At 38.4% G+C, this 17,165-nt stretch overlaps 1 protein-coding gene across 1 annotated transcript; it reads right to left on the bottom strand.

Annotated features, from left to right (window-relative positions):
* Positions 1 to 7,190: 7,190 nt before the first annotated feature.
* On the bottom strand, positions 7,191 to 7,583 carry LOC104236347 (uncharacterized). The gene has a single exon (XM_009790258.1). The coding sequence runs from the start codon at positions 7,581 to 7,583 to the stop codon at positions 7,191 to 7,193; it is 393 nt and encodes a 130-aa protein (XP_009788560.1).
* Between the last annotated feature and the right edge of the window lie 9,582 nt (positions 7,584 to 17,165).

Genomic DNA, 17,165 nt, shown 5'->3' with positions numbered 1-17,165 from the left:
TTTTTAAGTAAAGAAAAGAAAAAAGAAAAAAACAAAGAAAAAGGAAATAAAAGGGTTAATTGAAGAAAGGGGTTTGTAATCCGAATTTGGGCTAATTTTATACCAAATCGGCACAAATTTCCCCCCAAATCGATCCAGACCCAAGCCCAATCCCTTCAAACCCGGTCCATTTTTCCTTCATCAAAACGACGTAGTTGCATTTCAAAACTACGTCGTTTCAACTCGTTTACCCCATTAAATGACCAAACACACCCTCTGGGCTTCATAATTCATTTGATTAGGCCTTAAACCTAATCCCCTTTCTCTCAGAGACCTCCGTCCACCTCCACCGTTCCTCTGCCACCCAAAAATTGTCTCGTGGCGGTGGACCATCCCCAAAGGCCCTCAAATTTCAACCACACAATCTCCATTACCCCCTCATTCATATTCCGCCATTAATTTCTCCAAAAGGCCACTCATTTATCCAAATTTGAGATCTAAGAAATAAAACTTCAAACTTTTTACTCTTTGTTCGATTTTGCTTGACCTGGTCCTCAATTCAAGATAAAGCCCGTATGAATTCCCAGTTCTTCAACAAAAGGAATCATTTTAATGTTGAGAATGCCCCATCCCACAGATTGGCCAGATTTCGGGCAAAATAGCTGTGGATGATTCAAATCCTCGAAGCCTTTGCCTCATCTTGTCTTTAGCATGTGGTAAGGATTGTTGCATGAAGCACTGGCCATGGATGAGAGTTCGGCAAGTGTTCATGTTATAATTCTCACCATTGGCTGAGATTTTTTGTTTGTCAGAGTTCGAATCAAGCTCCTGCTTGTTCTTTTCAGAGGTATTGAAGTTTTGGCGATTCCATCGGTATAATTTTCCTCCCATTCTTCATAACCTCTACTGTGATGCCTTTTTCTATCTAAAAATTATTTTTCTAATGCATGATTGATTAATCAGTGATTAATAGATCAATAACTAGGCTTAATTACTTTTATAATATATAGTTTCTTAAAACAATGTATCATTAGTCTTTGATTAATCAAATATTGGTTTAATTCTGCATAAAGTTGTTTTGTTTTAGGTTGGGTTTTATTTGGTTTCTGTTAGTACAATAGCCCAAGTAAATATTGGGCTTAAGGTTTAAGTGGTCTTGGTTCAGTACCACCCAGTTTTAACCTTAAAAGAGTAAAAATATGAGGGGTAAATACAGGGGTACTGGGGTTTGAATTGGGTAGGATTTGAGGGAAGCTTGTAGGAAGCTTCTAGAAAAGCTAACAAGGAACATTTTAAAGATAAAAGAGAGAGAAAATCCTGGGGCAGGGGGTAAGTTAATAAAATTAGAAGTTAAGGGAGTACTTTTAATTTACAAATCTGATTTTTGTTGCCCTAAATTCCTTCTATAAAAAATCCTCTTGCCAATGATTAGGGCAAAGAAAAAAAGGGAGAAAAGGCACAAATGGCTGAAAAACCAGATTTTCAAAAAGATTTCTTAAGAAATTTTTAGTTTCTTTCTATTTTCTGGGGTCTTGGCAAAGGGTTTCAGGGATTAGAACAAGTTTTCCGGGTTGATTCACTGCTAGTCCTGTTTGAGTTGAGCTAGAAGCTGTAGTACTCTAGGCTTTTATGCTGCTGACCTGCTGTAGATTCATTTAGTAGCTGATTTCTTTGATCTTATTCGGCAATGTTCAGTTTTGTTTTTCAATCTTAGGTACACATTTATCACTTGTACTCCATTTTGGATTTGTATTGAAATATAAACTGTCTGCTGCATTTTGTTAAGCCTGCTACTTGTTGGTTTTTAAACATAACTTGAATGTTTGGTTTTGACATAGCAATTACATGAAGTTTGGTTATAGATGGAATGTGTTTTTGCAGTGATTCATAGTTAGAATATTTTACATTTCTCCTATTTCCACTAGAATTCAACATGTGTATCGTACATATAATCATATGTTGCTTAGTTTGAGTATTAATTACTGAAGCTCAAGTCCTTTCTTTGGTTCCTGATAAACTAAGGTCTAATGTTGGATTCGTGAGTGAATAGCTGTGGGTCTGGCCACAAGTTAGTTTGAGCTACAATTTTAATGGCTTGGCTCACATGTTGTTTCTTAATTCTAATCATAGACATTCTCTTATAATAATTGGTTTAAGTATGAGCTTCAAATTTGAACAGGTTTCACCTGAATGATGGCTAAGCTATTGTCTGGTGTTAAAGCATACATGGCTGTTATTTCAGTGTATAATTTAGCAAGTTAGTGATCACGCTCAACTATGCCTTCTAAAAGACAAAGCGGTTGTTGCAAATATAATTCGGTTTTAAGTCCGGAGTCGAATCCTCAGGGAACTAACCTATCTATTACAACTCTTTGACAATACTATTATCAACTTAACCAATTCCTAGATGCAAGATTTTTATCAATCAATCTTGGGTTTTGTTTAACTACCTCAAATAATATTGGAAATAACAATAAGCTAGATTAAAGATAATTCAATGGTAAAAAGGTCTAGGGCAGTGATTTCCGCAATTGCTGGTTTAGGTCTTGACTCTTTCGCAATAATCTCGCCGTAGTGCTCTATGAGGATTAAGAGCTATGGGCTATCATAATTATCTCTCGATCAACTACAATAATTTACTAGAGCATTCTCTCGAACTACTCTAGCTGACAATATGTACAGTTCTAAATTATCCCACCGAAGCTTTGTTATCTCTAAATCCACTTTTAAGTTGAAGTAATGAATCTCTTCAATTAACCAAATGTGGTGTTGTTCAACAGCTGTCTAACCTAATATTCTTTCTCAAGCAATATGAGGTAATTAGACACGATTAATCAAGGGCCCATTCAATTAATCATCGTACAAAACGTAGTTGAACAATCATTTAATAAATCCTGCTCGATTATAACAAGTTGAGTCAAAACATCAACCAACAATTGGTTCCATCAACCCTAGATAATAGTTTAGCTACTCATAACAAAATAGAATAAAACTACAAAGTTGTTCATAATGAATAATTGCAAGAATTAAAAGGAGATAGAAAAACTCTAATGTTTGGTTGATCTTATCGCACTTGTTCATGCATCCAAAGTAATCTAAAAATAAGGTTTTTTTTGTCTTGGGAGAGCTTCTAAAGTTTATAAGGGTTTGAAACAAGTTTTTCCCGAATTACACTTTAGTCCCCAATTTTCTGGCACTTGAACAGTTCACCGCGGTCGCGGAAAGACCGCGGCTCGACCGCGGTGAACGCTCAACATTCTGCCTCGCATAATTGATCTGCCGCAGTTCAACCGCGGTTCCACCGCGGTCGCGGTGGATTTGACTCAGTCCATTTTTGCTTCTTTATGCTCGGGTACTTCTTAATTATGCGTTTTCTTCACATTATTGACTCCAAAACACTCCGTAGTGCTTCCTCACTTAGATTATTCCCTACGAAGCAAAATAACACCATTTAGAGCATTTTGTTATCAATTCGCCTATAAAACAGCAATAAAGCATGGTAATATTAAGGTGTAAATATCATCTATATAACCTAATATCAACACTTCACACTTAAATCATTGCCAGTCCTCTAGCAATCCACCACACTCTATCAAAGTTCCTTCCCTAAGCTTTTCCCTTAACAACTCACACCTTGAACAATTTACCAAAGTTGCACCTAGTAGTGAACAACCTTTGCCTCAAAAGTCGAATCTCTCATACCATGCAACATTCACACTTACTCAAACTACTCTATACAGAAGTCAAGACTTACCTTTCCTTTGTGAATCACATGGCCTCACATCACATAAGAGAGTAGTTCCACAATTAATATGATTAAAAATAATTAGGAACTCAGATGGACAAAATTCGCTCACTCTCCAAAAGAACATTCACATGCCACAAAGATGCACCATAGGCTTGCCCGTAGTGTAATACTATACTAATCAAGCCTATCCAGTCTAAGATTAATTAGGACTTCATTTGGTTGTAATGTAGGCTAAGGGATGGGTAGGATATTTTGGATATAGTGACTAGCCTCCCTAAGCACTTTCAATACAAAACACAATAACATTCTATATCATTCTTATGTCAACCAGACATTCCCCACAATTTATTTATAACATCCCATTCCTTTAGGTGCATTTGCATCAAGCTACCACTTATCAACTACTATATTTATTTTTTTATTTATTTCGTGGCATTTCTTCTTTTATTCTTCAAAATTGCACCTTTCCACTATTTCATTGGCTCCACTGAAAACCAAACCAATACCCCATACTTTAACTTTTTCATATGTCAAGGCCATTCAAGTGCTCATGGGAGGTAAAAGGGTTCAAACAGAAGGCTATTCAAACAATTGGGTAAGGTTCACAATGTGATTGCCAAAGAAACAGGCTTATAGGCCCAACATGATTAACTATGATGTATTACATTTATGTGAGTTTACGTTATATATCTGGCTTGACAAAGAAATGCCTATATCACTTCTAAGACTGAATGAAGCTACTATTTCGCTTTGCAAACACACAGGACAAGTTCTAGGCATCAAATGTAAAGCATGGAATACAGTATAGCTCACACACACATGACATATGATTCACTGTGGATTGATTTATCAAGACATTCTCTTTTGAGTGTTCAAATCAGTTACAAACATATAACTATAAGGCACTTTCGCAAGAGTCAACCATTGAGACTAGGCGTTACACTCTAGTGTCGATTGTGTTCAGGTGCATTAATGCCAAGGGATTCTCTTTCTATTTCAGCTCGTAGCCCATCAATGCTAGATAAAACTAAAAAAAATAAAATAAACAAAAACTACCTACATCCGGTTCAAGCTAAACTCTTGGAAATGAACCGTGGCCCAAAGAAAAACCAAGGGGGAGTTACTACACTACCTAAAAATAAAATAAAAAATCTTTTTGATATTTTCCCTAGACTAACTTCCCTCAAGAAACTGTCTCAAATATCCATCATCAGTAAGAGTCCTTATATTCTCTCTCTTTTTTGTTTGACTCATGTCCCACAAGAGACATGTCGAAAGGTGTCCGTCGTAGGGCCAAGTCGAATTTAATTACATGATCCTACCATACCAATCAATCAAAAATAAAGCAACATCATACAAAGTTACACAATCTATTTACAACAACATCATACAACAATAGCCATCCCCCACCCCACACTTAAAAATATGGCATGTTCCCATGTCAACAAATAAAAAGTAGAGTAAGGAAGGGGGACTTCCCTGAAGATCAATCCTGATCAAAGACGGTGCCAGGATCGAGGTGACATGCTCGTCCTAGCACTCGAAGCCATCCCATAATCTTCTTCTCCGGCTTTGCTTGTTGAGTGGTCAGAGTGTCAATTCTGGTGCCCAAGTCTGTGACAGAAGTGCATAGACCAGCCATGTCCTGCTCCAGGGCTGTCAGGCGGGTACTTCAGCGGGGCTGTGATGGGCCCGCCTCTTCAACTCTCGTCGGTGGTGGGACCATAACTGCTTCATCATCATCATCAGATTCATCATCTGAGTCATCAACATTCACCACCGGCTTCATCCCAATTCTGATTTTTCTTGCCAGGAACGGGGTTTTCAGTGGCAATTTCCCATCAACTCTAAGGTCTTTAGGGACTCTATCAATACGGCACAGCCTGGTGACTAGAGAAGGGAAGTAAAATCCTTTGAGTAATTCAGGTGATCTAATGAACATTTCGTCATGGAGGAGCTGGGCCACACCAAAATACCTATGGGTCATAAAACAATAGATTACAACCGCTCGTGGTAGATTGACATCGGTCGTATTGCTGGATGGCAACAGCCGAGTGTTGATAATGGTGAGCCAATACTTAGCCTATTAATTGAGAGACTGGGATTTAAGTGTGATCTGGTGCTTAATCCATATGTATTCTATGTCTGGCATACAAATAGTCTCAAGAATAGTTGCCAACAAGGCACTTGTTCGGCTATAAGTACGATAAACATCAACTTCCCCCCTGATAAACTGGCAACCGGTACACCCTGCAGATGGCCTCGATGGACACATTTACCTGGGTATTGCGTATAGTAACAACGCCATTCTCATGTTCCGGCCAGTTAGCATAGAACTTCCATACCATCTGAACATTGGCCTCCTCCAGTTCCTCAAAGAAGATGTCCAGCTGACACCTTCTTAACTCATTGAAGATATTCGAATATTCCACCTCTAAGGCTTCTCGGTCAATATGCACCTCATGTAACAATTTCTTAGCCACCTTTGCATTGTACCTGTCCTCTGCCAGTTTGGAGACAGACCTAGTATTGTCAAACTGTGGCGCATTGGCTTGACTCCTAGCTCTCGAGGAGCTTCCCGGTCCACTAGCAGAGGACCCGGTGTTGCATCTCTTCCTAGATGGAGTCATTGTACATGTCAAATGGAGAAACGCCTATTAGGGAGGGTGTGAGATGTGTGAACTATGGGTGGTTACTCAGACTTCACTACAACCATGTCACATTAGCCCTTATAACTCCATTGGGGCAAATTACAAACACCTTGTGGGCAAGACAACTTCCACACACATATAGCCCATATGGATACAACCATGCTACCCCCAAATAACAAGTGGTACTACACCATTACACCCTACAACAATTAGTTCAACACCCAAAACATACATCTCTCCACCACATTATACACATAATTCCATAACAAGCACCCACCAAGACAAAATTCAAAAGAAAAAGAACAAAGAGAAATCTACTAGAAATACTACACCATTACAATATTAAGCTACATAAAAACTAAAATAAAATACAAAAGATGAGGTAAGGGAGAAGAAACATACCTTGATGGAAGAGAGAAAGAGAGGAATGGGGATGGGGGAAGTGAGATGAGTGAAGAAGAAGAAGAAGAAGAGAGGAGGGAGTTGGGAGTTAGGGTTTAGAGAGAGAGAGAAGATGGGGGAATTGAGGGGGCTGGGTAGGTGAGGTTGTTTATATTAGGGGTTAGAAATATAAAATAAAAGAAGAAGAAAAAGAAAGAAAAAATAAAAAAAACTTACCTGGTACCCACAACGGTCGTGGTGGGTTGGACAACTTTGAGGCAGATTACTCGCCTCTCACCGCGGTCCTGCCTAGTTTTTTTTTGTTTTTTAATAATAATCATGATTACATACACGAATGAAACACAACAATCGTGGGTTTCCTCCCACACAATGCCTGATTTAACGTTGCGGCACGACGCAGGCTCGGAGCATCACTCCTCCTTCACGTACTGGGGCTCTTCCAACATTATTGACTCTCTGTCCCCTTTCTCATCTGCCATTCCAAGGTAGTGTTTCAACCTCTGACCATTCACTGTGAACTTATTCGTCCCATCCTCTGATTCAATCTCAACAGCTCCACTTGGGAACATTTGCACCACTCTGAAGGGTCCTGACCATCGGGACTTCAACTTACCCGGAAACAATCTAGATCTGGAGTTGTATAACAACACTAGCTCTCCGGATTTGAAGTTTCGGTCCACGATGTGCTTGTCATGCATCAGCTTCATCTGTTCTTTGTATAATCTAGCACTCTCGAATGCCTGGAACCTGAATTCCTCTAGCTCATGTAACCTAGTGACTCTATTAGTTCCTGCTGTCTCCATGTCCTAGTTCAACTGTCGCAATGCCCAAAGTGCTTGGTGCTCAAGCTTTACTGGCAGGTGACATGCCTTTCCAAACACCAACTTGTACGGTGACATAACAATTGGAGTTTTGAAGGCTATGCGGTACGCCCACAATGCATCATCCAACTTCCTTGCTCAATCAGTCCTTGTTGCATTCACTGTTTTTGTAAGGACACTTTTAATCTCCCTGTTAGACACTTCAACTTGCCCGCTTGAATGTGAATGATATGGGGGTGGTCACTTTATGGCGAACTCCATACTTTTCCAGCAGCCGTGTGAGCTGCAGGTGTGAGCATGTGATTTTTGCCCTATATGAAATACTCCTATAAAAAGTAAAAGAAAATAGATTTTTTCCAATTATTTGTCATTTATAGGATTTTTCTAGGATTTTGTTAATTGTTTGCATTTTTGTGCACGTTTAATTTTGTTAAAAATCATAAAAAATGTCAAAAATACCATGAATTTCATTTAGATTTTTTGTTTTTATATTTTTATGATCAATTGGTTAATTAATTGTTTTAATAAAAATGAAAATCACAAAATGGCTCATTTTTACATTTTTTACCTTTTAATTTTTAGATTAGTGATTTTTCTTATTTAATTTAGGATAAAATAATTTTTATGATTATTATAATTAGATAATGAGTTTAATTTTAGAATTTAAATTAGTTTAGGATTTTAATTCGGGGTTTTTAAGTAAAGAAAAGAAAAAAGAAAAAAACAAAGAAAAAGGAAATAAAAGGGTTAATTGAAGAAAGGGGTTTTAATCCGAATTTGGGCTAATTTTATACCAAATCGGCCCAAATTTTCCCCCAAATCGATCCAGACCCAAGCCCAATCCCTTCAAACCCGGTCCATTTTTCCTTCATCAAAACGACGTAGTTGCATTTCAAAACTACGCCGTTTCAACTCGTTTAGCCCATTAAATGACCAAACACACCCTCTGGGCTTCATAATTCATTTGATTAGGCCTTAAACCTAATCCCCTTTCTCTCAGAGACCTCCGTCCACCTCCACCGTTCCTCTGCCGCCCAAAAATTGTCTCGTGGCAGTGGACCATCCCCAAAGGCCCTCAAATTTCAACCACACAATCTCCGTTACCCCCTCATTCATATTCCGCCATTAATTTCTCCAAAAGGCCACTCATTTATCCAAATTTGAGATCTAAGAAATAAAACTTCAAACTTTTTACTCTTTGTTCGATTTTGCTTGACCTGGTCCTCAATTCAGGATAAAGCCCGTATGAATTCCCAGTTCTTCAACAAAAGGAATCATTTTAATGCTGAGAATGCCCCATCCCACAGATTGGCCAGGCCAGATTTCGGGCAAAATAGCTGTGGATGATTCAAATCCTCGGAGCCTTTGCCTCATCTTGTCTTTAGCGTGTGGTAAGGATTCTTGCATGAAGCACTGGCCATGGACGAGAGTTCGGCCAATGTTCATGTTATAATTCTCACCATTGGCTGAGATTTTTTGTTCGTCAGAGTTCAAATCAAGCTTCTGCTTGTTCTTTTCAGAGGTATTGAAGTTTTGGCGATTCCATCGGTATAATTCTCCTCCCATTCTTCATAACCTCTACTGTGATGCCTTTTTCTGTCTAAAAATTATTTTTCTAAGGCATGATTGATTAATCAGTGATTAATAGATCAATAACTAGGCTTAATTACTTTTATAATATATAGTTTCTTAAAATAATGTATCATTAGTCTTTGATTAATCAAATATTGGTTTAATTTTGCATAAAGTTGTTTTGTTTTAGGTTGGGTTTTATTTGGTTTTTGTTAGTACAAAATCCCAAGTAAATATTGGGCTTAAGGTTTAAGTGGTCCAGGTTCAGTACCACCCAGTTTTAACCTTAAAAGAGTAAAAATAAGAGGGGTAAATATAGGGGTACTGGGGTTTGAATTGGGTAGGATTTGAGGGAAGCTTGTAGGAAGCTTCTAGAAAAGCTAACAAGGAACATTTTAGAGATAAAAGAGAGTGAAAATCCTGGGGCAGGGGGTAAGTTAATAAAATTAGAAGTTAAGGGAGTACTTTTAATTTACAAATCTGATTTTTGTTGCCCTAAATTCCTTCTATAAAAGACCCTCTTGCCAATGATTAGGGAAAAGAAAAAAAGGGAGAAAAGGCACAAATGGCTGAAAAACCAGATTTCCAAAAAGATTTCTTAAGGAAATTTTAGTTTCTTTCTATTTTCTGGGGTCTTGGCTAAGGGTTTCAGGGATTAGAACAAGTTTTCCGGGTTGATTCACTGTTGGTCCTGTTTGAGTTGAGCTAGAAGCTGCAGTACTCTAGGCTTTTCTGCTGCTGACCTGCTGTAGATTCATTTAGTAGCTGATTTCTTTGATCTTATTCGGCAAAGTTCAGTTTTGTTTTTCAAGCTTAGGTACTCTAAACTGTCTGCTGCATTTTGTTAAGCCTGCTACTTGTTGGTTTTTGAACATAACTTGAATGTTTGGTTTTGACATAGCAATTACATGAAGTTTGGTTATAGATGGAATGCGTTTTTGCAGTAATTCATAGTTAGAATGTTTTACATTTCACCTATTTCCACTAGAATTCAACATGTGTATCGTACATATAATCATATGTTGCTTAGTTTGAGTATTAATTACTGAAGCTCAAGTCTTTTCTTTGGTTCCTGATAAACTAAGGTCTAATGCTGGATTCGAGAGTCAATAACTATGGATCTGGCTAAAAGTTGGTTTGAGCTACAGTTTTAATGGCTTGGCTCACATGTTGTTTCTTAATTCTAATCATAGACATTCTCCTATAATAATTGATTTAAGTATGAGCTTCAAATTTGAACAGGTTTCGCCTGAATGATGGCTAAGCTATTGTCTGGTGTTGAAGCATACATGGCTGTTTATTTCAGTGTATAGCTTAGCAAGTTAGTGATCATGCTCAACTATGCCTTCTAAAAGACAAAGCGGTTGTTGCAAATATAATTCGGTTTTAAGTTCGGAGTCGAATCCTCAGGGAACTAACCTATCTATTACAACTCTTTGGCAATACTATTATCAACTTAACCAATTTCTAGATGCAAGATTTTTATCAATCAATCTTGGGTTTTGTTTAACTACTTCAAATAATATTGGAAATAACAATAAGCTAGATTAAAGATAATTCAATGGTAAAAAGGTCTGTGATTTCCGCAATTGCTAGTTTAGGTCTTGACTCTTTCGCAATAATCTCGCCGTAGTGCTCTATGAGGATTAAGAGCTATGGGCTATCATAATTATCTCTCGATCAACTACAATAATTTACTAGAGCATTCTCTCGAACTACTCTAGCTGACAATATGTACAGTTCTAAATTATCCCACCGAAGCTTCGTTATCTCTAAATCAACTTTTAAGTTCAAGTAATGAATCTCTTCAATTACCCAAATGTGGTGTTGTTCAACAGCTTTCTAACCTAATATTCTTTCTCAAGCAATATGAGGTAATTAGACACGATTAATCAAGGGCCCATTCAATTAATCACCATACAAAACGTAGTTGAACAATCATTTAATAAATCCTGCTCGATTATAACAAGTTGAGTCAAAACTTCAACCAATAATCGGTTCCATCAACCCTAGATAATTGTTTAGCTACTCATAACAAAATAGAATAAAACTACAAAGTTGTTCATAATGAATAATTGCAAGAATTAAAAGGAGATAGAAAAACTTTAATGTTTGATTGATCTTATCATACTTGTTCTTGCCTCCAAAGTAGTCTAAAAATAAGTTTTTTTTTGTCTTGGGCGAGCTTCTAAAGTTTATAAGGGTTTGGAACAAGTTTTTCCCGAATTCCACTTTAGTCCCCAATTTTCTGGCACTTGAACAGTTCACCGCGGTCGCGAAAATACTGCGGCTCGACCGCGGTGAACGCTGAACATTCTGCCTCGCATAATTGATCTATCGCGGTTAACCGCGGTTCCACCGCGGTCGCGGTGGATTTCACTCAGTCCATTTTTGCTTCTTTATGCTCGGGTACTTCTTAATTATGCGTTTTCTTCACATTATTGACTCCAAAATACTCCGTAGTGCTTCCTCACTTAGATTATTCCCTGCGAAGCAAAAGAACACCATTTAGAGCGTTTTGTTATCAATTCGCCTATAAAACAACAATAAAGCATGGTAATATTAAGGTGTAAAAATCATTTATATAGCCTAATATCAACACCTCACTCTTAAATCATTGCCAGTCCTCTAGCAATCCACCACACTCTATCAAAGTTCTTTCCCTAAGCTTTTCCCTTAACAACTCACACCTTGAACAATTTACCAAAGTTGCACCTAGTGGTGCATGCTATTTGCTGATGACATTATTCTAATTGATGAGACACGAGGCGGCGTCAACGAGAGGCTAGATATTTGGAGACATGCTCTTGAGTCTAAAGGTTTCAAGTTGAGCAGGACGAAGACGGAATACCTCGAGGTCAAATTTGGAGTTGAGCCGACGGAAGCGGGAGTTTAAGTGAGGCTTGACTCTCAAGTCATTCCCAAGAGGGGTAGTTTCAAGTACCTTGGATCAGTTATTCAGGGCATCGGGGAGATTGACGAGGATGTCACACACCATATAGGGGTGGGGTGTATGAAGTGGAGGTTAGCGTCGGGAGTCTTGTGTGACAAGAAAGTGCCACCGTTACTAAAAGGTAAGTTTTGTAGAGCAGTGGTTCGGCCTGCCATGTTATATGGAACTGAATGTTGGCCGGTAAAGAACTCACACATCCAGAAGATAAAAGTAGCAGAGATGAGGATGTTGAGGTGAATGTGCGGGCATACAAGGATGGATAAGATTAGGAATGAAGATATTCGAGAGAAGGTGGGCATGACCCCCATGGAGGACAAGATGCGGGAAGTAAGACTCATATGGTTCGGGCACATTCAGAGGAGGAGCACTGATGCACCGGTGAGGAGGTGTGAGCGACTGGCTATAGTGGGCACGCGGAGAGGTAGAGGGCTGTGAGCACGTGATTTTTGTTTCGCGAGACAATCGCTCCAAAAGAAATAAAAAATAACAACAATTGATCCTGTTGTACAATTTTGAGATTTTTACATGGCACTTCATTAATTGTTTATGACTTTGGCCCATTTTTACTTTATTAAAACAAAATACAAAAAAATGTACGTGTCATGCATGATCTGAAACATGATTGTTAAATAGAAAAGCATGAACGGGCATCTTTGCCTTTGATTTTGTTCTGTTTGATTTTACCTGTTTTGAAATATTTTAGTGTGTGTGCAAATAATTGTATTGAGTGTGTATTTAATTTTTAATTTGATTTTTGGCTTAGTTTTGTTTTAAAATAAATAAGGAAAAGGAAATAAATAAATAAATAAAATAATAAAAAAAATAAAGAAAAGGATCCCTTCCGGACTTGGGCCAATTTTAACAAAATTGGCCCAAACAAACAGCCCAAGACCCAGGCCTGCCCGGTCCAGGCCACCTGATGCCCAGGACGTCCAAACGACGTCGTTTGAGTCGTGCCTGATCTGGGCCGTTGATCTCAGAGTGATCAACGGCCAAGATCAATTCCCCATAACCCATCAATAAACCCGACCCATCTTACCCGGACCGACCCCAACCCTTTACCCGTGAAACGACACCGTTCCACTTAAGCTATCAGATCCAGACCGTCAATCTAGATTGATCTAACGGTTGAGATCAATCCACCCACTAACTATATAAGCCCATAATCCTACCCTGCCCCCCTATCCGAACCCCAGCCTTCGTCTCCCCAAACAAACAGCCCTAAACCCTAGCCGCCCCTGTATCCCCCACCATGAAAACCGGCGGCATGAACGCCGGTGACCTTCCCCTTAACACCCTATAATACCCTTGCCTTCCTGAACATGGATCTATCAACCATGTAGTTCGAATCCCTCACCACCTTCTCGAATCTTCATTTGAAGATTCGAGTCAAAACTCGATCTACTCAGTTTAACCCCAGTTTCACACCAGACACCCCCAGACCCCCCTCGTGACCAAACCATACTTGGTTTGGTCCGAATCTGATCAGGCAAGCCTGAATCCCAGATCTAAGTTTGAAAGTTTTGTGTCCTTCATCACTGGCCCATGCCAGTCCGAGCCAAAGAGATTAAGGTCTAATGGACCTTAATCGAAGTGTTTCTCATCTGAGAAACACTTCGATTAAAGTCCGTTCAGCCTTAAGAGAGGTCTGTCCAAATCCGAGTTCAAATTTTTAACTTTGCAAGCTTTAAGGTGAGTTTGTTTTCTTTCCTTTATTTGTTTTAGTCCGTGTGATTTGTTTTAAATATCTGGTCATGTTTTGTTTCAATTTGTGTCTTTAAATTTTACCACCTTCTGATTGACCACTTTGCCTGAACCACTGTGTTTTGTTTGAACCCCTCCTATTCTGATAAGACATGTGTATTGGTTGTATCCCAAATTTGTACTGACTTACTGATTCCTCAAAGTATAATCCTGCTTAATCAGTATAAGTCGAGTCATGTGTCCCATGCTTTTGAATGTCTGATTTGGCTACGTTTGTGTATGTTAATGCTAATATAGTCGAGTCGACATGTGTCGTCAATTAGTTTCAACTGTCTGAACAAAGTTAAATCGATTTGCTTCTATTGAACATTTGCCTGAATCAATTAAGAGCCAGTTTAGTTCACTTATAGCTGTTGGATTGTTTGTGCTTAGATTCTGAATTGGAAGGCATGTGCACTCGTGCACAGCATGTGCATTGGTGCATCTCATGTGCTTTGTGCACAGCCTGTGGCCTGCATAAAGGTCCTTTGTTTAATTTTAAAAATGGTTTGACAGCATATGCTGTCAACATATTCTACTGCCCATACCCTGCTTTAAGTTTAAAAAGTATTAAACCCTTTAAAAGTAAGTCTGCCAGGGAATGTTGATGGGAGTTTTATACTTAATTAGCTAAAGTGGAACTGAAAAGGAAAAGACACAGGGGAGAGGGAGAGATATACAGAGGATTGGAGAGATAGGCAGATTTGAGAGAAAGAAAGAGAGATAGAGACTGAACCTTGAAAGCTGAAAAAGAAAAACACACACACAGAGAGAGAACACTGAGAAAGAATTCTTTGATAGCTCAAATAGATTTCAGGACTGAACATTTGAGAGTTCAAATTCTGGAAACAGAAAATTGGAAAAGAATTTTTGTCTGATAACTCAGACAGACAAAAACTAGAAATTGCTTCCTTTCCTTTTGTTTTGATTTCACTAAATCTGGACCGGTTTTTATGCAACACTAATTTCTCCCAACTGAGTCTGCTTGGTTGTTTGCTTTGTTCTATTCTGAGACTTGGTCTAGCTGGGATCTAGATTCTGCCCCAATTGTTTCGTTTGTTGCTGCTGCTGTTACTCTGATTCCTGTTGCTGCTGACCTTTCTGCTTCACTTCTTCTTTGCATTTCAATATTCAGTGTTCTCCAGGTACACATTCGAGTCCCCATATTGGTGTAACCTAAACAGTTTGAAAGCATGAAATGAAAAAGAGTTGAAGAAGTTCAAAGTTATTTGTCGTAATATTTGTGGTATATTAATGGGCCTGTGTAGTTGTTAGTTTACAATTCAACAGTACGAAAATGTATGTTAACTAACACTCATCTGAGTTTAGTCCTTCATGTTTTAGCTTGTAGTTGTTTTGTTAATACGGGGTATAGATACTCCAAACTTATACTATGCTGCTTTGTTTTATTTTATGTCCTTTTGCTGTGTCTCGTTAGGTAGTGCACAAGATCACATTCAAATCACCTTAGTAACAATGTCTAGTAGTTAATCCCTTTAATCTAGGCCAAATAAGTTCAGTTAAGTTCAACTCAAAAAATGTTCGGATTAGGTATTGCATTTCATCAATCTCATATGTAGTCTTTTTGTTCGACTGAAACATCCTCGCAAGGCATGACGTTTTTACTTTATAAGTAGTTAATCAGAAACTGACAAAAATCCGGATTAGGCCAAAGCCTATAATTGAATTAGCATGTACCTTTTCTTCTAGTTTTAGAGACAAATGCATTAGAAATGTAGCCATTTTAGGATATCCTTTTCTAAAATAGAGATGAGCCTCGCCAAACAAAGATGCAAAATTGCGGGGCCCTCAATAAATAACCATGGTAATTATTTAGAATTCAAGATAGGCCATTTAATAAATTTCATGGCCTTCTACGAAGACAATAACGCGTTTAGATTCTTTAGGCGCGACTTTAGTAAATTATATTCTTAAAAATCGGGTGCACATTGATGTGACCCAAGTCCAAGTCCCAACGGAGTCAAAATATGTTAACAACTACGGGTGCATTGATTGTGACGTGGTTCGATATGCATTTTCACGACGTTGCAATTCTGTAAAATAAATGATAATAATAAAAGCGGTTAAAACTTAATAAAAGCACATAAGTCACAACATGTATTTAAATCAGATATTTAGCCATTATAACAATTTAAGCGACCGTGCTAGAACCACGGGATTCGAGGGTGCCTAACACCTTCCCTCGGGTCAACAGAATTCCTTACTTAGAATTTCTGGTTCGCAGACTTCATTTGGAAAAGTCGAAAATCTCCTCGATTTGGGATTCAAGATAAACCGGTGACTTGGGACACCAAAAGCCAAACTTTTCCCAAGTGGCGACTCTGAATTAAATAAATAATCCCATTTCGAATATTGTCACTTAAATTGGAAAAACTCCCCTCGCGCATTAACCCTTCGGGGCTGGGCGCGCAAAAAGGAGGTGTGACAGCTCTGGCGACTCTGCTGGGGATTTAACCCAGAACCACTGGTTCAGGGTTCAAGAATTCGAGCTTAGAATAATTGTTATATTTTGCTTTATTATCTGATCTTTATTACATGTTTTTGCGTAACGTGCTAAATGTTGTCTTTTACCACTTTGATATTATCTGAACTGTATATAAACTGTGCCGAAACCCCTATCTCCTTACCTCCGGGGAGAAGCTCGCTGGTCGAGACTCCCTATTCTGTTAGTGTCAATGCCCGAAATAAGAAAGAGGACGAATAAGTTACGAAGCCGGACGACCTTTTGGTTCCCGGTAAGTTGCCCCTCCTCGACTCGAGTTGTCCGCTCGGGTACACAGTCTAGAACAAATACCAAGGTTTGAACCTAGTATAACTCGACTTCATGCCGGATCCCTAGTAGGAACGCTTATTTGCATCATGTTGCATTTGACTTAGGGGGCTCAACACAGGGGTTGGGTCCGTCTAGGACAAGCAACCTGAAATGAAAAGACCAACTTGCTGCATCCTATTTGTTTTGCGCATTTATTTGCTTCGGTTCCGCATGCTGACCGGTTTCTAAAAAAAAGAAAAATAGCAGCGTAGGGAGATAATTACTTATTTTGGAAAAATAAAACCAATATCCCAGTAGTGTCGAAACCTCGTCGGAATTTTTCTAAAAAAATATATAAAACCAAAAGTTGTCTTTTAGTTTGATTCATTAAAAAAAATATAAAAATTGTTCTTTTCTTTTTAAGAAAAAAAAAGGGGATATTTATTTTTTTTTAAAAAATGGAAAACTCATAATTCGAAAAAAAAGTGTTATTTCTTTTGTAATACCCTTTTATAAATTCGGA

This window comes from Nicotiana sylvestris, chromosome 8 (assembly GCF_000393655.2).
Source record: "Nicotiana sylvestris chromosome 8, ASM39365v2, whole genome shotgun sequence".
In the NCBI taxonomy this organism is placed as follows: domain Eukaryota; kingdom Viridiplantae; phylum Streptophyta; class Magnoliopsida; order Solanales; family Solanaceae; genus Nicotiana; species Nicotiana sylvestris.
The sequence above is the reverse complement of the archived record's forward strand: the minus strand, read 5'-3'. Positions and strand labels throughout refer to the sequence as shown.

Bases quoted from the DNA above. Each gene is read 5' to 3' on its own strand.
- LOC104236347 (XM_009790258.1), bottom strand. From the start codon at position 7,583: ATGGAGACAGCAGGAACTAATAGAGTCACTAGGTTACATGAGCTAGAG.